At 37.7% G+C, this 24752-nt stretch overlaps 1 protein-coding gene across 1 annotated transcript in view; it reads right to left on the bottom strand.

Annotated features, from left to right (window-relative positions):
• Positions 1 to 4008: 4008 nt before the first annotated feature.
• The window catches only part of LOC124153219, an 84659-nt gene continuing 63915 nt past the window's right edge, over positions 4009 to 24752 (bottom strand). Inside the window, exons 13-19 of the mRNA XM_046526318.1 lie at positions 19373 to 19513; positions 18753 to 18925; positions 18055 to 18256; positions 17261 to 17465; positions 15457 to 15676; positions 12278 to 13124; positions 4009 to 7019 (exon numbers count right to left, since the gene is read on the bottom strand). Coding sequence (XP_046382274.1) covers positions 4842 to 7019; positions 12278 to 13124; positions 15457 to 15676; positions 17261 to 17465; positions 18055 to 18256; positions 18753 to 18925; positions 19373 to 19513 — 3966 coding nt within the window. The 3' untranslated portion in view covers positions 4009 to 4841. The remainder of the gene's footprint in view (positions 7020 to 12277; positions 13125 to 15456; positions 15677 to 17260; positions 17466 to 18054; positions 18257 to 18752; positions 18926 to 19372; positions 19514 to 24752) is intronic.

Below are 24752 nucleotides of genomic sequence, written 5' to 3' on the forward strand. Positions count from 1 at the left end.
GGATACCTGAATGCCTAACAGCATGATCAGTAGCTGAACTCTCCATTAAGGTTAAAGTGGATGTAACTCTCATGTGAAATAGATGGATGATGGAAAGAAAATTACAACAGAAATTTTCAGGTAAACAGCTGTTTCAACATTTTTCACCGTAATTCATTTTTAAACTCAATTTCAAATATTTGATAACCATTTTTAGATGATGTCACAGGCAGATAACTACCAAGTTCATATTTGACACTATAATAACCCTTTGGTAGATATGTCACCTAGAGAAATACTTTGTATACCTTGGTTTTGTCATTATAAACTCGTATGAAATAGTTATCTTCATTAAATGTTGCCACACAGTTTGAGGAAAGTTTCCTATTATGGATTCAAATTTATATTGAACTTAAGTAAGTCACAAGACACACCCACCATAGGGTTGAGCGTGGCTTTGTTTCACATTTTGACTGATGTGGAAAAATTTATTCAAGTTAAGACACATTTGGAATGTCATATCTGTGAATAAAAAAATTAGAAAAATGTTGAAATTATATGAATGCTCCAGCCTGATGCCATAATTATATTTTATAGCGGAAATTTAAGGGACTCTTGGATATGTTTTTAGGAGAGAAATGCGTAGGGAGAAAGAAATGAAAAGGCAAAAAAGGGCACAGGGTCCGCTGATGCACCAAATTGAAAGGTCTGTGCAAAAATAAAAAGGATAATTATTCTTTGATTAATGTCTCACAAGTTCACTGCTTAGGATAGTTATTTCAGGCAACTGCAATACAGTATTCTCTACTAATTGCGGTGAAGTTTCTATCGAACCTTGGCTTCAGTTGACATTAAAACAGTGGTGAATGAAAGTTACAAAACCCTTGAGAAAGAGTTTCACAGTTAACTTTCTTAACTAAAAAAAAATAATGCTCTAAGTGTGGTACTCATCTGAAGTGTTGTCTATTAGATCACCCATTTTTTTATTTAAACTTACTGACATGCATACATATTTTTAATCAGGGTTCCCACTCTTACTAAATTATAAAATTCACGGTTTTCCACGGTGTAAATATCGTCAAATTCACGGTCTGTTGATCAGGCATTTTAGGCAGAAATATTGATGGCTTAACAATCACCGCCCGCACGTTAACTAAGAATTTATCATCCGCGACAGGCGCCGTGAATTCAAACATAGCAATGAAAGTGCTATTTCTCATGACGTCACCTATCGATATCAAAATTTAGGTGAAGCTTAAGGTTGTGAGTGGCAAAATGGAGGGAGCAGTGAGGTAGGGAAGTAAAGACGTGTCTGATTTTTCGCCATGGTTAATGAACACTTTGTTTGCCGGTCTTCCAATCACAGGCTCAAGATCAATGCATCGTCATGGCACAAGGCTCCAATTATTGCACTTCGAATATACGTGTGGAGATAAGTGTGTGTCTATGTGGCTCAGCCTTGAAACATAATTGAAATATCTTTTTTTTCTTTTGATCTGTCAATTGTAGTTCTTTTTCTATAAGTTTGAGAGATTTTTAAGGTTTTAGATGAAATTCGCGGCTATTTCCAGTTTTTTTCACGGTAGACGAAATTCACGGCTTATTCACAGTTTTAAGGTTTTCACGGTTGAGTGGGAACCCTGTTAATGTTAGCGAATGTGGGCAAAAAGAATCTACTTTTAAAAGATGGATGGATTCATTCCTTGCTGTTGAAAAGTGGATGACAGTGCTCATAGTAAATACAATTTTGCTTTGCCTATCATTCTTTAATTCCTTGATGTGTACATATTTTTAGTTCCTGTTTTTCCCAAGTGTATTTTTTAATGAACTGAGAGTCCTTTTTAGAAAATAAATGCTAGAAAAGCACTGAGTACAGGTCTATTTTCTCTCCCCAAATGGATATAGAAGTCTTTCGGATATGTCTTTAAACATTTTACCTATGTGTAGGATTTAGTTCTCCAAATGATGTAGGGAAAGTTAAAACACTTTGAATTATGCACCACGATTAAGTAAGAGTTAAAAAATGTTTTTCTTTCTGTTTTCACTGCATATGTATGAGCAAAAATTTCTGATTCCCTTGTGTCACTGTCAAGATGATGGTAAGTAAAATAGCTTGGGAAAACAACTAATAGAAGTATTCGCTCTCTAGCTGGTAATGACCTTTTCCTTTGGACTAGTAAATGCATCCTAATTTTATGGAAACTGAGTTTAAAGTTATTAAACACACTCTTTTACCGTATCTTAAGCCAGAAAAATAACCAATCGCTCCTTATGTTCCATGGTTATCTCCTTTTAAATTTAATGTTGAATTCAGCATGAGTTTGCAGCAACCTATAGTAATAAAATTTCCTGTTGGAATTCAGAAAGCTTGGGGTTAGACCAAGGAATTGTGCAAGAATATTATCTCTGTATCAGGAAAATCCTAAGGCAGTTACAATTGGATATAGACCAGGGGATAGAGTGAGATAGGTATTGGATAGATTACATCATGGGAAGACAGAGGTTTATGAACTGTGAGAAAAACTCGTACATCTACCTAGTGGTGTATGTGGTAGAGAAGTCAATTGGATATGTGAAGAGGAGGAAGATTAAGATCTGTAGATTATAGAAGAACTGCTTGTGAAAATGGAAGAAAGAAGGCAGAGCAATAGATACAGAGAAAGGCAGGAAGATGTATTGTGATATGAACTATGGAAATGGGGGAAATAAACAGGGCAGGGAAGGGTACTGAGGTAGGCGAACTGTACTCTTGAGGTACAGTCATAATCAAGCAATAAAAAGGGCAAGCCATATCAAGAAACTAGGTTAACAATGGAAGGATGTTAACAGAACAAGAAAAGATTCATAGAAGGTGGAAGGAGTATTTGGTAGGCCATAATGGCTATGGGAATAGATGGGCATAAAGTACTGTGGATGAGGATGATGTTGAAAGTGGTGCAGAGTTTCTATTTTAAGTAGATGAATGAAGGTGAGGGAAAATGACTAATTTGGTGACTATTAATTTTTATCCCAGAAGGAAACCCAGTCCAAGATTTGATAGTGGTATATATCTAGAATGCCAGTGGAGGTGAACTCAACCAGGATGTTTACGATTTCTTCACGGACTTTGAGGGTGAATTAGGTAAAGAGAATGGTCATTCTCAGGAAATTCATAATTTCAAATTAGGAGGATAGACAGCTAATTTGAAATATTGCTTAGACTGCACCAGCGAGGGTAGCCAATAGAGAATCAGAGTAGACAAGCTTAGGCTAAGGTGCAGGATGAGGCTTTCCATTATGTCTTTTTAGTATCTGAAGACTGAAATTCAGCGTGGGAAGGGGGGCAAGGTGGAGAACAAATTATAATGACAGGTTGAAAATTTTTTAATTAGGGATGGATGAAATAGAATTTGAATTCTTCTCGGGTTTCCATCCGGGTGAGCTCCATCTCCATCGCTGCCGACGTTTCGATAGAAAAGGATTCTATCGAAACGTCGGCAGCGATGGAGATGGAGCTCACCCGGATGGAAACCCAAGAAGAATTCACCGCCATCATACGCCGGGAAAAAGTGAAATCTTACAAATAGAATTCGGCTTTAATAGAATTATGTACCAGATCTCTTTGAAAACAATATCCTTTTAGTAATATTTTGAGTACACTTTAGTACCTAATGAAAAGGAATGTTAAATTTTATTTTTTTAACAGTGTCAAATAAAATTTAATAATAAGTTTATTCTTAACTTAAAATTAAATTTTATTTGATTTTCACTATGACAGTGGTTGCCAATATGGTGAATGCATTATTATAACCACAAATGGATCATGCTTGGTAACTTCATGGTCTGAGGAGATGAAAGAAACACACAAAACATCAGCCACAGATGAATATTCAATGCCCAATAATATGTTCGCATATGATCCTAAAATATGGGTTTAAAGGAGATTGGTTGAAGAAATTTCTTCACAAGGTGGCAATCAAACCAGATACAGTAGATAATATCCCAAAGTTACTAAATTACTGAGCGATGAACTCCATGCAAAGGCTCAAGTGCATAATATTCTCAAATAATTTAATAAAATCCTGTTACATTTTCCATTGTTTTACATTTAAGTAATTCATAGTTTATTTCAAGTATTAAAGTATATTGGGTATATATAGTCCAATATAAGGAGCACATTTTGTTCACTTTACGTGAAAACTAAATAATTACAGACACTATACTGTGACAGTATACTTCAATGATTCTTCGTGAATGTTAGGTATTAATACCTGATATGTAAATCACATGATGTTGACCAATCCTCTTATGTGAGATTACCAAGTTACCAACAAACATTTTATTAAGATTTACAGGACTCTAAAAAACAAACCAAAATAGGATCGGTTCAGTGTAGATTGCACATTTTTTCATCTCTGCGAATAATCCATAAATTCAATGGAAATATTTAATCAAGGTATTAAACATGCATTTTAAGACATATAAGACAATTATGTACATTATTACAGCAAATAAGGCATGACAGAACAAAAAAATGTGACTAATGCACACAATATTGGCAAAGTGCAGTTTAAATTACATGACAACAATTTAAAAAAATGAAATAATCACAGCCTTATAATCCTTATGGTCATAAAAATACACAAAATGAACATTACATAAAAACGTTTTACCAACAGAAATATAATGTATCAGCTAACTTAACAGGGGCTCAATATTAGGTGAAAAAAAGCATTGTCTTCCTGCATGAACGTCACTTTCTTTGTAAAATGGTAGCGAGCAGAGAAATATCACAGAATAGAGAAATTAGGTGATTTCAGTGGCAAAATATCATAGCCAAGCATTCATTCTAAAGAAGCTCATGTATGAACATCCAGACTAAATCACTTTTTAATACCACCACCCTTGCCTATGGATTCAAGCTTTGATGACTGCGGCAAAGGCCGCTTTTGAGACACATTTGTGGCAGAAGTAGCCGTCCTATGAGGCATTACCTCAGTTTTTGGGGCAACTTTACCCCCTGAATTGGAATCTGTGCTAGATTCAAATTTCTGTTGCAATGATGCCACATGAGAAGGGCGGCTGGAAACTACTGGAGGCTTTGTATTACCCACGGCCTTATTCCCAGGAGCTACTGGTGCAGGCCCCCGGGACGGGGTAATCCCAACTCCTCCCTTGTTGGCCTCAACACCGGCCCTTACTCCACGACCTGAAGATGGTAAATTTGGCTTTGGAGCAGGCCTAGGCTGTTGCTGTCTGTTTGTCACTGTTCCCTTCCCGCCAGCCCCCATTAGTACATCAGGGGATTTGCCTATGTTTGATGCTGATTCGAATGAACGGATGCTGGAGGTAACTAAGTCTGGACCTTTGCTAGCTGGTGAAGCAGCAACACCACTGTTAACACTCCCTATTCCACGGTTATTTTCAACATTACCCTCGGCAGGGGGAGACTTGGCTCCAGAGGCAGTGGACATTGGAGGAGGAGAGGAAACTGAGGGTGCTGATGAAACTGGGGTTGTTGATGTGCTCGACGTGGGTGTTGAGGCTGATCGGTAACTTGATACAGTGCCACCAGACCTTTGCAGTGAGGAACTGTAGGGCTTGTAGGATGGAACAGATGTCAGGGTTGTTGTGGCAGGAGATGTTGCTGTTGTTCTGATTGGACCTTTAAATGTGCTGAATGGGGTTTCTCCAGCTTTTGGATTAGTAGTGCTGCTTTTGTTAGCTGGCTCCAGAGAGGTGACTTTAGGCTTGATGTTATCCTTCTTAGCTGCATCAGCTGATTTAGGTGAGAGCAGCCCTTTGCTTGCCAATGTACTTGTGGCTCCTTCTTTCTCGGATGGTGCAGCACTGGCAACAGTGCTACCTGGGGACCTAACAGGTAACTGTGCTGGCCTTGGGGGGACTGCTGCTTTGGTTGATGTTGTAGTAGAGGTTATGGGTGCAGCCTTGGTCTGGGGAATAGCAGGCAAAGGAGTAGACACGATGGCTGGGAAGGTATTAGTTAGTGTGATGGGTGGTCTTGTAGCTGTAGCAGGGGGCTGACTGGAAGCTTTTGCTGTGTTCTTCATGAGACTTGTAGAAACTGGCCCTTTGGCCAAAAGTGATGATGATAGTGCAGGAGGTGAAATCAGAGTTTTAGGTGGTAGTGCAGTTGAGGCAGAGGAACTGGGCAATCCTGTATTGCCCACATTGGAATAAAATGTTGAGCTGCTTGGTTGAAAAGATGCTGTAGTGCAAGGGGTGTTCACATAAGTACCTTGGAGGTTTTGATTTTCTCCCACATTATCCATTTTGAAAGTGACACTTTTCTCTGGTTTCCCGAGAGCATCTTTATTTGATGTGGTGCACAGAATCCCCCTGGCCTCAGCCTCCTCCCTCTCTTTCCTCTCCTTCTCTTCTTGCTTCTTTTTCCGCCCGAGGGTAGATGTGTAAATAGACTCAATATTCCTGGCTTGAATCTCTGACACAATCTCAGAAAGCAAGCCAACTGACTCGCAGCTTCCTTCGAGAGGTCTGGGAGACTGATACTCACTGGCAGTAGGTGACGTGTAGCTGGTGTTTAAATTCAGTGATGGCGATTTCCCTACATCACAAACATCGTCTGCCTCTTGGATGACCGCATATATGTTGTCTCCACTTGTTGGAGAGGTTGAGGAATCTTCTTCTTCAATGTGAGCAAGAGGCGCAGTAGGAGGAGGAGGTGGAGGGACTGTGCCACGGGTTTCTTCCACTGGTTTCAGGCTCATACAATCATCGTAAGCATGCTCAGGTTTTGCAGGTGGAGGATTCTGGTAGCCAGGTAGACCAGGAATGGTGTGAGTTTTGTCTGCTGGTGGACGTGGATTTGGTGATGGAGGCCTTGGAGGAGGAGATGTAGGTCTGGTTCCAATGCTTGAGGCCGATGGAATGCTGGCTGGTCTTGTCCCACGCATGGATCCAAATGTGTGAATGTTAGGTCGTGCAGTAACTTTGGGATCTCTCATACTTTGAGCTCGAGCGACTGTAGGCTTTCCACCCACCATAGACACTGCTGCAGCAGCCTCACTGATAGGTAGAACCTATTGAACAGGAAAAAAAATTATGCATAAAACACATGAAATCTTCTATAATACATGATGAACCTTAGCCCATGGTGAATGATATTGGATGAGAATTACATGAAGAGCTATAATTATAAACAAACTAAATACTTATCATTTTAGGTATTCATCTACAAAATGAGTAAAAATGACAACAAATGTGAAAGGATAAAAAAAAGCAATTAGATGATAAATATTAACCTATAGAAAATTCCCAATCATTACATAAAACTTCAAGGATTCCTTTCAATAATTGGAATAGATAATTTGACACTCATGAAGGGCTAATAAATCTTGAAGTGATACATAAAATATAATAGAGTTACTAACCTTAATTCATTTCCTTATGTATTATGTATTTGATTACGACACATAGTTGCTTTAGCCAGGCATTTCATATTATATTAATTACACAAATTTTTAATTGTCAAATTAATATTGCGATGAAATAAATTGGTGCAAATAATAAAATTTTCATGTGAACGACAAGATAAATCAGTAATATCTAGTGCTAATACCCTAAATACATCTGAAACAAGGCTATTAGCAGCAGTGGTTTAAACTCTCCATGTATCTTGAAATTTTGGATGACATGCAGTCTCAAGTGAATCCCTTCAACTGAATACTCACAAACCCTTCTTAACCCTCCCAAAAATTCTGGTTACAGCCATAATCAGCTAATCAATGCCTTAGTTGTTACTACTACTAAATAAAATGTATAAGAAAAAATATCAAAGATTGCATTAATATTATGACTGGAATAAATATTAATAGCAAAGGTTCTTGAGAGAGGAGTCAGCACGGTAAATTGTGGTTATGGCATTTAGAGAACTTAAGGGGTGGCTGCAGCATATGCTTTGCACTCTCCGATATCCATTTTGAGCATGGGAAATGCCCTATATGTGTTTTTCCCCTTATGAAAATCTATACTTAATTACAGAATGTGTGGTGTCTCAAAATGGCACCAAAAACCCCAAAAAATTACTTATTTCTACCATCACCAACCTCGTGTATGATACATTCGGAACATGTTTATCTAGAGACAAGTCAATGTGTGGGTTTCAGTGTAACTATCAAAAGGAAAGGTTTTAACTGGCTTCTCAAATATGACTATACAGGTATGATATTATAATGGCTTACTAGATGAATAAGAAGAAAAAGAACTAAATGTATCAATGGACAAATCGTAACAATATCCACAGCTAATAAAAAGTCACTTGAGTTAAAAGTAACCTCTATAAGAATGATAAAATAAGTAACATTACAGAGGCGCACTAAAAATTTCAGCACCAGAAAGAGAACCTACTGTCCACAATGTACACCCATTCCTTAAAATGAGCACTATACATATATCGTATTGCCTGTGAACAGCAACACCATTCCACAAATAATTGGCTCACTCAGAAAGAAAGGAAATTCGTGCGTAGGTTTCCACGGCGTTGTTCACGATGACTGCTAATTTCCGGGTTCTCCAGCCGCGTCTGTCGTTTATGGCTGACTACAGTTTCGGAAGCCATCCTGCTTCCGTCTTCAGGTCGAAGGTGAGAAGTTTTCATTTTTTGCCGTCTTATATAGCACTGGCCGATCTCCTTCTGTGTGCTGATTGGTCAGAACTCTCTTTCAAACTTTGCTGATTGGGTAGCCGTTGTCCCTGTTAATATTTTGTCTTTTGTGAATTTCAATTGCTTCCCTGATTTGCCTTGGGTAGTAGCGACTCTCTTTTGCCACTATCTTCGCTTTTCCGAATTCAATGTTATGGCCGGCCTCACTCCAAACATGCTCTGCAATGGCTGACAAGTGCAGTTGTTTTTTATTGGTAGCTCTCACATGCTCCTTCATCCTTGTCGCCATTCCTCGGCATGTTTCGCCAACATATGATTTTCCGCAGGAGCATGGCACTGTGTACACGCCTTCGCATAGTGCCTGCGGGATACGATCTTTTGGTCCAGGTACAATGTTTTGTATCTTGGTCACGCAATTGAACCTTGTGACCACGTCGTGCTTCCTTACAATCAATCCGATGCTCCATAAGAATCAGGTAAAATCGGAAATACAGAAAGACTAACAGAAAACAAAAGAGCGATTCGCCGGGGCGAGACTCCGCCGTAGACGAAATATAGCTCGCATCGCATCGCTGGCCGCTCACCGGGCGGCTGGGTCGAGGCCCGGCGAGGAGTGGGCCAATTGCCGGCATGCCTTCCCCCTGACGGGCGGCGAATTGACGAATTGGGCATCTTTGATCGCTGATATCTCGACTCACAGGTCACGAGGGCACGGGAAATTTCACACATTTCATTTTTTTGCATTAATCTACAAATGTGCAAAGTTTGAAGCAAAAGTGGGCGTTACACTTTGTTAATGTACCTTGTTAGTATCCTAGCAATACATTCTGACACTCCTGCTATGAATGGAATTGTAAGCCGTAATGCAGGTTTGGTCAATTCCTCCTCCTCTGTGGCCTGGCGTTCTTCAGATGGTCGTGAGTGCATCTTTTTGACCTTAGCGGCCCTTTTGAGGACCATTTTCCGGTCGTAGCCATTCCTGATTAGTGCTTTGGTCAGGTGCTTCTTCTCTGAATCTAATGATTCGGCATCGGAAATGGTGAAGGCTCGGTGGAGTAGAGATGTTACCGAAACTGTAGTCAACCATAAACGACAGACGCGGCTGGAGAACCCGGAAATTAGCAGTCATCCAGAAAGAAAGGGTTTACACGATGAAATTAATAAAAAAATTACTTTTTCCATGATACATCACTTAATTGCATGCCTAATTATTGCAATCAAACAAAGAAATAAATATTGCCCTAAATATCTGCAAGCCAAAATTCTGCAGAGGCAAAATTTTCAACCACAACTTCAAATAGAATTTTTAGAATTAGATATTAATGACTAGGGAATAACACTCAGGAACCCATTCTCAAATAATTACTCCAACATCTTCAGTATTAAGACATTGCTCGAGAATTGAGCTCTAAATGGCAGTAAATTAATTATAAAATCAAAGATAAATCATCAACAGCTGTAGATTTAGAAGGATTGCACTAAAATTAAAAATACAACAAATAGAATGCTGAAATAATGGTGATTAAAAAATTCATACCTTAAACAATATTTAGGTAACCACAAATATTTGTCTTTGGGGTGAATAGGGAAGAATCTTGTGCAATGAATAATAATAAAAATGTTAATACAGTACACTCCTGATTATTCAGGCTAATGATTGGGAAACATGGCAGGAATCGGAAAACACGGATAACCCAAACTTTCACTTAAATGTCTTGCAATGTCCATAATTTAATTATCACAAACAACATATTACTATTTTTGCAGTTATTCTGTTATTTTAGAGCCCTTCCCGGACTCAATGAGAGCTTTCTTCACCAGTTCACGATCTTTTTAGCAGAGTGCGGTTGCGTACTGAGAGGCTTGGAATACAGGCACACGGTACTCCCGTGAATGTAGCTAGCTCGTGATCGCTTCCATTTTACGAAAGGGATTCTACCAGAAATAATAAGCCCGGTTTATTCTAGCATTATTGCAGTAATTCCAATGACTTTGCGTCCGATTTCTTTTGTTATAAAGATCGCGGAAAAAATTGAGTGAGAGTAAAGATCATGCACAGATAATCCGCAACCTGGATTAACCCCAGCCGGATAATCGGGAGTCTGCTGTAGTAGGTATGCTCAATTTCTATAATAACTGTGGTGTAATCATAGGACACAGTTTAAACTTGCAATAGCAAAGGATGAGTTTGTGACTCGCTAATATCACATTTTTAAAAATGGTGCATAACATACATTTGATGCCAGCTGAGAGAAAATAAATCACTTAAAGGAATATACAAATTTACAACAAAATCTCCGCACAAAATAAAATAACAGAAGCATACAGATGTTTTGATGAGTATGAAATTTATACACAGATTTCCAAGCGCAATTATAAAATAAAATTTGGAGCACAACCGAATGAAAAAAAATCTAGAATTCCCTCTCAAAGGTAACTATATGTATATGTGATTCAATACAGTTAATAATGGTATTTCCACAAAAGAGATAGTGACTTATTTGACCACTTGATTATAAGGTGAGTCAAATTCATAACTTAAGCAGATAAAAATAACAATTTTGAGCATCTACTTAAAATTCTTCATACTTAACCATATTTATATGGCTTATGAATGGTTCATTGTACCTGAGTAAAGATATTTACTTAAATAAACTATTCATGATTCCTTAAAACATATTTTTGGTAACCGATCACAATTTGACAGACAATTATGAAGCTCTGAGGGGCTAAGCCAATAACTTGCAGTGCATTCTAAGATGTTTAGAAAAGTTTTTTTGCATGACTATGCTCGCCAAGATATAATGTTTTTTAATGAAGATATTTCATAAAAAATAATTCAGCATGTGAACAAAGACTACTCAGTAACTTCAGATTAATACTATATTATAAATTGGTCCTCCAATGTTGATTGCCCACTAATTAAAAAAAACTAATCTTGACATAAAGTAAACTAAGCAAAAATATCTCTTTTCCCAAATAATTTCCCAGTGCGGGAAACATTTCAACCCTAAAAATGATTTTATTTAACGAGAAAAAATACAACTGATTAATGATTCAATAGAATAAATGAAAAACTGGAAAACATCATGAAGGAGAATGTTAATTGTCAAATATTTCGAACTGAGAATTAGTTATGTGGTGGATTAGCGAATTTTAAAGAAAAGTTTAGATGGATTAGAGCATATTGTGAGTTCTGTACACTTTATCCGAATGAACTTCATAAATTACCTGCAAAAGTAAATGCCATTTTTGTCCACATTCCAGAACTGACGTCACAGGTGTCAAGGCAATCGGCGTTCCCAGGTGCACTCTACCTAGTCACCCCATTTTATTGTAAAATAATAGCACTTAATGAGGGAAATCATAAAAAAAATTAAATGGTTTTTCTCTATTAACATGAAAGAGATACCACCTTCTCTCCCACAGAGAAACAGCAAAAAAATCAAACAGAGCCCTGAATTATTCTTTGAAGAAAAAAATGCTGCATCAAAGATAGGCCATAAGAAAGAAAAATGTGAATATTCTCCACTAATTAACACCCACATTAAGCTTACTTCTCTATTCACCCCATATTAAAAAACATAAATCATCAAACAATCTTTAAAAGAGCAACTAAATGTAAAAAAAAGCCATATGGGCGACAAAAAAGAGTCAAAGGCACAATAAGTTTACCTTCTGAGGGATTTCAATCTCTTGCTGGGGGATGGGATTGGAAATGCTCAGATTTCGCAGAGCCTGACGGTCCAACACCTTGGCAGCCTTTACGCCACCCTTCTGTCCCCCTTGCCCCGACATGTCTCGGGAGCCACGGGATTGGCTCCGACCGACTTGTGAAGGCCGCAGGATGGAGGCGATCCGTGATAGAGCTGACGGACCCCCCGCTCCCCCTCCACTGCTACCACCACTGGCAGTGGTGATGCCGGAAGTGGTGACAACTGTTGGGGTGACCTCTCTGACCTCTGGGGCAGGAGGCTCTGTCGGCTTGAGTCCCACGGGGAAGGACAACGGTCTTGGCTGAACAGGAGGAGCTTCTGGGGCTCTGCGCTGGGGTTTGAGAGCTTCCGTTGGCTTCTCTTCCCCTCCGATTGCATTGGAAATCAGTTCCTTGGCAGTGCTGGATGACACGTCCAGGATTGGATCGCTGATTATGGGTCTTTTGCCGCCAGGGTGAGGTGGAGCAGAGGGAGCAGGTGCTGGAGGGTTGATTGCCCCGCCTGATGGGGAAGTGGTCGGAGGAGGGGGGGCAGCACGGGTGGGCATGACCACACCGTTTGAGTGGGAACTCGAGGGAGGAGGAGATTCACCAGGAGCCAAGATGCCATTGTGCGAGGGGGACAGTTTAGGAGGCGATATGCTGTAGCGCTTGAACTGGCCAAGAAGGTTCGTATTGAGCATTTCTTGGCCCGTAGGCAAGAGAGTGGATGTGGCACTGTCGCCACTCCCACTGCTCGGGGACATGGACGATGAGGGCTCCACCAGCACTCTAAGCCCACCTGCACCACTTCTTTTGCTCTTCTCCCTGTAAGGCAATGAAGCTGATGTAGCAGCATGAAGCACACAAGAGTTGCAAAAAATGCAGAGTAGGACGAGTGCAAGGTTGTGAAAACGGAACTTTCATGCAATTTACAAAGAGCCAGCAGAGAGAAAATAGCAGAGAAGTCTTCTTATAATACTTCTGTATACAAATATTTTACTATTTACATCCTTTCTGCATCTAAAATTTTTGTGTCCAACCATCAAAAATTACTTTTGAATCAATTTCTCTCATTTTTGGAAGGGCTATTCTAAAGTAGCTCTAATTCAAAAGTAGAGTAGAGCTTGAACATGCGTGGACAGACCCTTTTTTAGGGATTATACAAATTTTCAATTGGACACTGATATCTGAAGCATGCAAACTATGATAACAATCACCACTTAATATATCATGGATATAAAAATGTAACAACTACGAGTATTTTGTTGGGGGCTACTACTAAGTACAAGTTCATAAGTTATTGAGTTTGTTCCATAGGAAACAAACACAATAAATGCTCATAAGACATATTAAAATCTAAATTTACTCATTCATTATCAACATTCGTTTACTGTTAAAAGACAATTGAGAGATAATGATATTACTGTCATGCATTTATTATCATGCATTGCAAAATTTTCACTGCTTTGGATCAATATGTACCACATCTCAAAAGAGGTATGATGCATAAAGCAATACAAAAAATGATTTGGTACCTAAAATAATGTGATTATATCACACAAAGCAACACAGAGCTGTTTGTATTCAATCCTAATGAATATCATCTAAAATTCCTATTGATTTATTTTCAAATGGAAAAGTGTAGGAAAACACTGGGAAGTGATATTAGAGATTACACTTCCCTTCATATTAATAACGATCTAAGAAAAAGGAAGTGTATTGCATTCAACTTTGAGGAGAAGCTAACTTTTAAAGCCTAACCCAATGCAGAAAAAGTAGATTACAAGACTTGAATGAAATATTTCTAAAAAAAAACTGCACAAGGGAGATTTATGATTATATATTACCAATAAATTCTAGAAGAATAAAGAAATTACCTCTCACTTAGATTTATTCCCAAATACGAAGCCACATTTTTACTTACACAGAAGAATGAAGTACATAGTTTAGTCAAAATAAAAGCTTCATATCAAAAAATAAAGGATATCAGATAGAATGTTAATAAAGCAATACATTAATGGCTATAAAGCTGATAAAAAATGATAGAAACAAGCATTAAAGCATATACCACTGCAATTATTGACTGCACAAATGTATATGGTTGAAATAACTTGCTCAAAGTGGTTGTTATTTTCAAGGATTTAATTTAAAAAAGTCAAATATACATTTAACGATCATTCATGCAACCACCGAAAATGTAAAACCATATGTTCATGCAATCCCACATTAATTTAGAGGAAATTGGTATAAACAATAAGAAAGAAAGACTCCCAAAAAAAATTGCAGCTTCATAATTATGCTTGCGACATGCTACGGACGATAAACTGACTCAGCAGTATCATAGATAGGAGATGGTTTTAAATCCATAGGATCTTCATAAATATGAATATTAATATCATCTTTTGAAATTATACGCTTTCCTCCTGATGGAAATTTGGTGGATACGTCTCCACATCTTTTACTCTCAAGGGGCATTCTTTTATTCCTGTAACTAAATATACTCTGAAATTTACTTTTTCTCAGTCTAGATGTAGACGGATCTCCAACTGAATGAGCAGTAATGTGGTCTGAGTCTGATTTTTCAGAGGTTGACCCCAATTCATGCACTGTGTCCTTTATATGGGACCTCTGATTGACGTAAGTATTATGATAAGATTTTGACTGGCTACCAAACACTTCAGGCCCATGTTCACTTTCTATGTCTCTGGATGGGCAAGAGCTGCTAGTAACAGGATATTTATCACTAGCTTTAACTAAAACGTCTTTGTGGCCACCACCTGTTGAGTGGACATTTGATCTTAAAACTTCTGGATCTTCATATATGTTTGTGTCATTCAAAATAACTTCCGCTGAAAAGTTTTTGATAGGAACTTGTGTATTACTAGAGTCAGCGGCATGCTTTATCAATGATGAGTCTTGTGAAAAAATAGGGTATTTCCCTTTATTAACAGATTTTGGGATTTGAGATATGGCATTGGTTCCATCTAAATATTCAGTTCTCCTTTGATTTCCATCATGCCTTGCATCAAAATAGCTTTTGAGATTCTGATACCACTTAGGGATTCTCTGAAAAGGTCTACTTCTACAGCAAACACTAGCTCTCTCAACATGCAATTTCCTACAAGCTGAAGACTGCCAACACTTTGAAGAACCAAACCAGGAAAATGTCCATTTGGAACAGCAACAATCAGGAGTTACATACTGGCTGCCTCCCACTCCGTCTCCAACCCTTCTTTCCCCAAGGCCAAAACCACCGCCTTTCTCCCACCATCTCTTGATGCACGGTCGAGAGTAGTACAGGAGTATGACACTGATTGCGACCAACGGCACGATTCCCAAGAAAATCACGTAGAGAACGGTCACCATCTTGCGCCCAGCTGAAAACAGGAAGGGAAACAACTTATAGGTTTTTGGGATCGCCTCACAAAGGAAGCTATTGAAATTAAGTTGGATAATAACAACTTTAACAGAGACTCTGGGTATTCCATCAGTAATACTTGGAAACCCTTTTGGCAGAAGATTCTAGAAGTGAGGGAAAATTTGCAAATGCAAAAATCTAAAATTAACGCCGCCTACAGTCACAGAGACAACCAATCTTGATGCAGTTGACAATATTTTTTCGAAATTACAGTTATAGAACTTCATTTATATAAATAGGCCACATAAGGAAATTAGACTGTTTATTATAGGTGCGATAAAAGAATTGACATAGTATTTTATTTTATTATTATTTTTTAAATATACATTTTTTTTATTTAACTAAATTTATTACAACAATGGGACTTAGCAACCAAACATTAAATAAATCAATATTCAGCCCTGAAGATGAGTGCCGAGACGGTACTTGAAACGTTGGCCGATATTAAAACATTAACCCGGTGGGAATCCCGAGAAAAGTTTACCCAACTTATACTCTAATTACAAAGACCATAAATACAAGGAAGTAATTACGAAACTTATTATAGTACTATAAATAGAAATAATATTAGCTACCACTGACCCAAAATTTAGTTTGCTGCACATCTCACACAAATTTATAGGTAGCTTTTTATTTCAATCAAAATGCTTTAAAGTCAGTAGCATAATCATTGCAATACACATCTTTCTAGGCCTTCTGTAATCTCTGCTGCATTTCCTTGTTTATACAGACTTAAAGCGCAATGATAAAACTAAAATATGAATAAATCCTGTTTCATAACAATGTCATTTTAAGTAGATTTTTTATGATAAATGTTAAAGTCCAAAATGCGTTAAGAAACAAAAACAACTACAAGCATTCCAGATAGCAAAAAGGGTGTTCCAACTCGAATTATTGAGGCACTGACATTTGTAAATTTCACGACAGATGCATGAAACCCCAATGACAATTTTAATACTGCCCACTTTTGCTTTTTGTTCTCCTACCCAGTTTCAACGCTTTCATATCACCATCATAAGGATTATGCCAGAAAGGTATTATTACCAGACAAGGGAAATAAAAAGATTGAAATATGGATTAGGCAATTACAGTACAGAGTTTGCCTTGCCATCTGTAGATCATGATGAATCTCGTTAATCTTTGTTCATCACAATTTTTCTTTTACAATTTTTTGCCTGTCTCTATCATTATTAAGTTTCTTAAACCAATGCATAGAAAATGCATTGATAAAAAGTACATGTTAGAGCACTAATATTTCATCAAAGCAAGGTCCAATATCCCAAAGAAAGTCATTCTTAAATCCTCAAGGCAACAATAACAATTTTAAACTTTCAGAAAATTACACAATAAAATATGCAAGGAGATGAAAAATTTTAAAAGGGCACTGACGAAATTAGGAAATTTGAGTCCACCAAATTGCATTAGTTTTTATAGCTCATGTGCTGGAAACATTAAATTTCACATGGTCCATATGATGCAGAAAGATGAATTTCTTTGCTATGTAAATGGAAAAAAATTTCATTAGCAATAAGGATAGACATACCATTAGGATCTGATGCTGGCCCACTATCTTCACTCCCTCCAGGACCTGCATAGATACAATATGGGGGAGCGAAACCTTCATGACAATGGCAGTGAGATTTACTGTTGCACACTCCATTTCCATTACAACCACGAGGGCAACCCTTGGCATTTGGTCCACCAGCCACTAATGACCCAACTGGAAGGCACTTCTGATTGACACACATCTACAGATATAAAGGAAAGTAAGAAAAAAATCATATGAGCTAACAAGGATCTATAATCATCCATTTGATGTAAACAATCCAAATAACACATTTATTGCTAACATTATTATGCAATTATTGAAGATAATACATCCAAATGCCTACAGCGGACTTGAGTCACATCTGATGTGATCTGAGCCATGTTCTATATAGCCATGTTCTTCAAGCGACTTTAGTTTTTGGTTTTGGTTTGGAGTAAACAAACTGACATTTTAAATAAAACATATAGATACATATAACTGTTATATCAGATGCATTGTATTTGTGCAATCTGCCTATGCATTTATATGACCGATATCTGAACAAAACATAATCATTACTAGGTGATGACACATTTCTCAATAGTCACAATGGCATCTTCAAATAAATTAATTTTTTCAATACATCATCACCCACTGGGGATGAGCAAATATTATAATTTCATGAATGCTGCATCAAAGATGAACATGAGCAACAAATTAAAAGAATGTTAATGATACATATAAAGTTTTTCATATTTTTTACAAGATGAAACACAGATAGTTCAAAATACACTAAATGAATCGCATACCTTGCCATGACCACACTTGGCACCATCAGGGGCTAATCCTGGATCAACTTCATTAAGTCCCAGATCTACAATAGCTGTTCGACATGGGATAATAGAGCCCCCACTATTAATGAACGAATGGGATAAAATAGCCACAGATTCCATGCCAAACTCCAGTCGTTCATTCAGATGTTTGCAGTGTAACATGCCACACATTATGTTGCTAAAAAAAAAGAATTTAAAATTCCAATGATTCATTATACTTTAGACGTGAATTCTTACGATATTTTAAATCTAAGACAAAAATATTTTTTTAACCATCAATTTTAGGGAAAAAGAAAAGAATTCAACCACTGAACAAAACTAATTACATATTTGATTTAAAAAAATAAATATGGGAATAAAAACAATTAAATGAATTAACACCAAGAAAAAGTATCAAAATAATAACTATTTTCCCATACTGAGAACACCTTTTGACACATATTAGTTTTAGACATAGTATAATGTCTTGGAGAAAGAGAAATATTGAAAAGATATACCTTAGAGTAATGTATGTGAACTGGGGAAAGGCAAATAAAAATCTTTAATTAAGATTTTGGCAATAATTTCACTAGCCATTCATGCACCAATGACATAATACGATTGAGCTATCAGCAATACTATCAAATGTAAAACAAGAGTACTATATTCTTTTACATCATTATTTTTTAACTTACTCTTCAGCGCATTTGTTATATGACTGATTGAGCCTATTGTATCCACAGTTGCCATGCCGGCTACCTTTGGTATTCATGCTATAGCACTGAGAATCTGAGCTTCTACCAGAAGGACCCCACAGAAGTCTGCATTGATCTGTATGTGTCCGACACGACCCTTGGTAGCAGAAAGCCTATATCAATGACAGAAATATGTATAAGAAAAAAATAGACAGTTATCAAGAATGCATTGTAAATAATTGCAAACAATCACATAATTAAATCTTCATCCATTCCATGATTATCGTCATAGCACATCCAAAACAAAGGGAACACCCCAATATCATTAATAATAGATATTCTCATTACAATCCAGTCTAAGGGGATATCAACGCTTACCCAACAAAATCAAAGTTTGTATTGAAACACTTACTATCATAGATGGCTTCCTACCTACTTCACATGGTTTTATTCATCCCAAGGAAATAGGTACTCACAATTGCAAATCTTTTTTACACAGGTTACGACTTAAGAAATTTTTTGAATACATGATAAATATTTTTTTAATAGAACCTATTAGAGATTCTTAGAGCATCATAAATATGTTTTATCTCTGTACAGAAATTGGTGAAGGGATATACCTTTCCACGATCGCAGGTCTCTCCATCCATTTTGAAAACATCAGCTGGGCAATATTCAGACTGTCCTGTGCAATATTCTGGTAAGTCACACTCATGATCTGCAGATCTGCACATTGTTCCAGCTGTCTTTGGCTTACATGTCTAAAAGTGAGGTAAAAAGTACTTATTATCTTAATGTAATTAAGTTCGAGCCAAAAAATTCAAATTCACTCATTATTGCTTCGTTCATTTAAACATAAAACAAACCAAGTTCAAGAAGCAAGCATCTGAAATACATATTGTACATATTTACATTTTTATCCGGTGCATATGCTGATATATCACAATGCGCTTGTCCTCTCAGGGAAAAGTTTCTTCTCTAACATACACGCCAGTATTAGGAATGCCAAACATCGATCAAACTATATTTCCTTATGGTTGTGACGCTAAAGGGATGTGATCTGTTTAGAGCTTGAACAGGGTTCCCACTCTACCTGAACAATGAAATTCACGGCTTTTTCCAGGTTTTCACGGTTATTTTTCACGTTTTCACGGTTTTTTTTAAGGTTTTCACGGTCTCAATTTTGCTAAATTCACGGTCCGTTAATAAGCCAACAATAAGAAAATCACTGGCCGTATATCAACAGAAAATTAACGTACGCGAAAAACGCCGTGAATGTTAACGCCGCAATGAAAAGTGATATCTGTTATGACGTGATCTATCGTTTGCAAAATTCAGGGCCGACTAAAGGACCAGCCCAACCGCGCTCTTGCTCGGACGCCGAATACCCTTCGGACCTTCTTCCGTCCGGACACTCGAGGTCCTTTTTTAATTCCTCGCTGAGAGATTGTTTTTTGCGCACGTTGTTATTACTGCACAGTAACCGAATTTCCCCCACCCCAATATTTCTTATTTAACGGAAAATATTTTATTTAAATTGTGTATAGAATATAATAAATTGATTCTTTCTTATTCAGCGGAAAATATTTTATGAAAATTGTTAATAGAACATAATAAATCGAAAAACAATTTCATACACCGTATTAGCACGAATCTAAGACGAACACGATTCTAAGACTACCCTCCTTTTTTGGAACTCCACTAGGGGACAATTTTTCTTTATTAATAACGATACGATTATAAAATGAATGCGGAAAAACGATCAATGCTTAATTTTTTTTGCCAGATTGCCTATGTCCCAGGAAACGCAGGATTTTGGCGAGTAATTAAGAAATTCATTAAAGGTTTCAAAACAATATTTTAGATAATAACAGGAATAGTAGTACTTTATCAAGATACATACGTCATATTGTTGATTCGACCCATGTCTCTTTCAAAATTCTGAATGTTTGCTCTCCACTCGGCATTTACACTGCTATTATGGATTTCAGTCAGATGTAAAAATTCTTATCCATCAAACACCATTTCCAGTATACGTATTCACGAGAGCAATGTGCATGTTGTGCCTAAAACAACCGCATTCGCCGGTGCAGTGACTGGTTGTGAGATGGATCACGAAGACCAAAAATAGTCAATTACTTGAATTGTTCCTGTCTAATGAATATATTTTTAATACAATTGAGGTAGTGTGTAAAGCGTGAACAATGTTGCGTTAATCGTCAGCGGCACGCCCACCTGGATCTTAGCCTTCATATCTCTACTTGTTTTCTCCAGGTAGCTCACTCTACCCCCACCCCTACCGTCATGTGCTAGCGGACAACCCAAGGCGCTCTGCAATATTCACGCGCATCTAGCCCGGATTCTTTTCTTCATGTTCAATTATTTTCAGTCCATCTCTTAAAGTTCTCAATAGTTTCTTCGGAGGGGCCACGGTCGGAAGACGACTAAAATTAAACTAGTGAAAATGACTTTATTAAACCCACATGGAAAACACTCGGTGCACAGTGGGCTGAAATCGAAAAAAGCTGGACAAAAGTCCAAAATGACGTTTTTTGAGATAGAGACTTCAAACTTGGCTTACATACTTATAAATGATTACCAACTATAGATGTATGTGCCATTTTACATCAATACGATCCGTTACTGAGATACAGTGGCCCAAACATGACCAACTTTTTAAAAACACGCGCGGTCTCGTTTTTCTTCAGAAACCTTTGAATTTAAGCAGGTGGTGTTGCATTGGCATGATTTTTATGGAATAAAAAACACAATATTCCTATGAATTGATGTTTTGCCTACACTTTCCATGAATTTTGAAGATTTTGGTTCTCATGTGACTGGTTTTACAACGCAAAATGGCGGACCCGTTTTTCACGTGAAATTTGACATAAAGTAGACATTATCTTTCGTTCACGAAATATATAACTCAGGAAATTCACATCACGGTGTAAAGTAGAGATTTCTCAAGAATAATAAGCAGAAATCTTGGAAAAAAGTCTGCGACGAAGGTAATGAGAGCGATTTTTCGATCGTGAGTCAAGGCTGAGCTACACGCCGCGGGACCCTGAGGCTCGGTAACCGAGGTCGATGTTTCAAGTTTTTTGAAACTTTATTCTTGAAAATCGTCATTTTAAGCACAGAACCTAGTCATTAATGACCTAAAACACTATATTGATGACATTACCAAGGATCGACCGAATTGACCATTTAACGCGTTACTCGAGTGGAAATGCTTGGGATTGGATATTTGTCGGAACCATTCCACGTATAAGAAACATGCTTCGGGTATTGAATTTGGGTTAAAAGACTGAGTTGGCATGCTAAATATCGCGTTTCGCCAAAAATCACCATCGTATTTTTCCATCTATTTCCTTGCTTAAAATACGTCATGTGTGGTCTCGTTTTTTTAACGTGCAAATTACTAACATTTCAATCTAACAAAAGCATAATAGAAATTACTGAATATCATTGTTAGATACCTTTTGGGCTAATAGGTGATTCATGCAGCAGTTGACCTCCATAAACTGGGAACTTCGAAGCAGTTAGGCTGAAAAAGGTCAGTTGGTGAGAAGAGGGGGGAGCGCGAAACACGTTTCTATTGTTCTCGTGTAACTCGATATTTTTTTCGAAGCTAAGGTCTTCGTAATAAGATCCCTGCGCGAGCTGGGACCTGTTTTTATTTTGAAGAAGAGGAAAGCGTCAGAAGGGGGGAGGCGAATGGTGAATGGAGGGGGATAAAGGTTCTTGGGAAATGCGCTAATGTTACTTTCCCACGGCACTAAGCTTCTCCCAATGGTAGTTCTATCTCTTGGAGAGGATTCCAACTACGTGCTTGTCGTTATTAGCCATAAATGACACATTGTATTTATTTCGTCTCATTTTCGTCAAACGATGGATGCGGGAAAATTCTGCGTCGGAACCGCGATCTTCAAACGATCAATGCGAGAAACGATACTTCGGGGAACGATAGATGCGGGAAAAAATTAAATTGTCTATAAGGAACTTTATTTGGGACCAGAAACGGCGAACGATCAATGCGGGAACGATAGATCGAGGTTCCACCGTATAACTTTCTTTTGAAAGCGGCAGTGTAATGACTTCTTTTCTCTGCTATTGTAATACTCTGAAACCAAAACTGAATCGATCTCTCTAATCAGAGGCAAATCATGTTCCCTTCTTACCGTTGCTCTGGGAAAAATGGAACGACTATGTAGCATAATTAATCGTAGAGGGCGTAACTTGGTGGAAATCCATAATATCACGAATACAAGGATCAAGGAAATAGCAAAGTTCTTGATCCTTGTATTCGTGAGACTATGTAGCAGTTTATATCGCGACGGCATTGAGGCTTTAACGACACAAACAAACAGCATTACCTTAGATAGCACAAAGCGCAGGAACTGGATCACCACCGACAGTAAATAACTCCACACAAACTTTCCGGTTGCGACGTAAAACTCCCAGTCCCAGTCGACGCATGCGACAATCGTGTAATGCTGTGTTGCCATAAGCGGAAATCTTCTCTCGTTTTCAGGGCCGCAATGCGCGAGAATTAGTAACGTGACGCCGAAAGCTCGCTGTCACCCGGTTCAAACGCAGGGAGCGTAGTGTCCACAGCGCATGGCAGGTTGTCAAGGCTAGCGGTCTTCCAGTCATAGGATTGAGGGTGTTGAATAAACGTTCAAATTTTTCGACACAATGACCATCTAGATTTAGTTTCGAAAGTGGTCGCTGCAGCCAGTGGGAAGGCTAATTGGGTGGAAGGGGGACTAAGCAGTGACCGAGGGAGGGGAAACCAAGCCATTTGAGGAAAGTAAACAAGCTGATGAGAAGTGGTGTCATATTTCAGGAGGGGGAGAGAAAAGGCCTGCGCTGGGGAAAGATGTTTTTTTCTTCAGGCAACATTCGTTCCCACGCTTTTCTGACCCATACGACCGCATGCGACGATGCTCGCCACAATGAATAGAAGTGCGCTAGCTACGAACGAAGATGAAAATTTCTGGGAAGGTATTATTATCAAGATTGAGATATTTTTAAGGTTTTAAGACGAAATTCACGGCTATTTCCCGGTTTTTTCACGGTAGAGGAAATTCACGGCTAATTCACGGTTTTAAGGTTTTCACGGTTGAGTGGGAACCCTGTTGAATCACGTGATGTAATCGAGGGAAAAATGCCTAACAGGCATAGCTAAAGGTATGCATTCTCATTATCGCAGTGGAATTATAACATCAGTTGGTGAATTTCAAGTCAATATTATTTGCAAAGCTAAAAAATAATAGATGTCATAATGGTGGAATAACCTCAATGGAGTCATTTTTTTATGCTCAATAGGAGGAAATAAGACAGACTTTTAGTCAGGAGAGTACTTTCATTCACAAACACCTATGAGGCAGTTCCTGATGCCTAAATTGGTGAGACTAATACAGAGAAAAGAATGCAAAATTATTCACTTTTCTTAAGGTACAAAAGCTATCCCTAATATAAAAGGATTAATAATAATAATAATAATAATAAACCACCTTTCCAAGATTATTACAAATTAAGTAGACAATAAATTTAAAAAGAGCTCTAAACTACTCTTCAGAGCAAATCAAAGAAAACGTATTTTAGCCTACCTAATTTTTTCATATGAGTCAAAAAAATAATATGTAAACACTTAATACACCCCTATCTCTTGATGTGTAGGAGCTGAAAAAATGAATCAGGTCCAACATAGAAAAAGTAAAAAAGTGAATTTCATTTCATGGACAACATATAAGATCACTTCATCCACAGGACAATTAAGAGTGTAGCTTATAAATATTTCTAGCAACATGTATTAACCAAAGCAGCTATACACTGCACTCAATAATGTACTTATATTTTAATATTATGTACGTACTCGATGCAATGTTAAAGATGGGAATTAAATGGGATGGTATGTAGTATACAAAAAGTTATCTAAAAAATTTCTTAAGTCCTCGTACAATCACTGCCTTCAGCAAATCATTAAACATTAAA

Source organism: Ischnura elegans, chromosome 2 (assembly GCF_921293095.1).
Source record: "Ischnura elegans chromosome 2, ioIscEleg1.1, whole genome shotgun sequence".
Taxonomy (NCBI): Eukaryota; Metazoa; Arthropoda; class Insecta; order Odonata; family Coenagrionidae; genus Ischnura; species Ischnura elegans.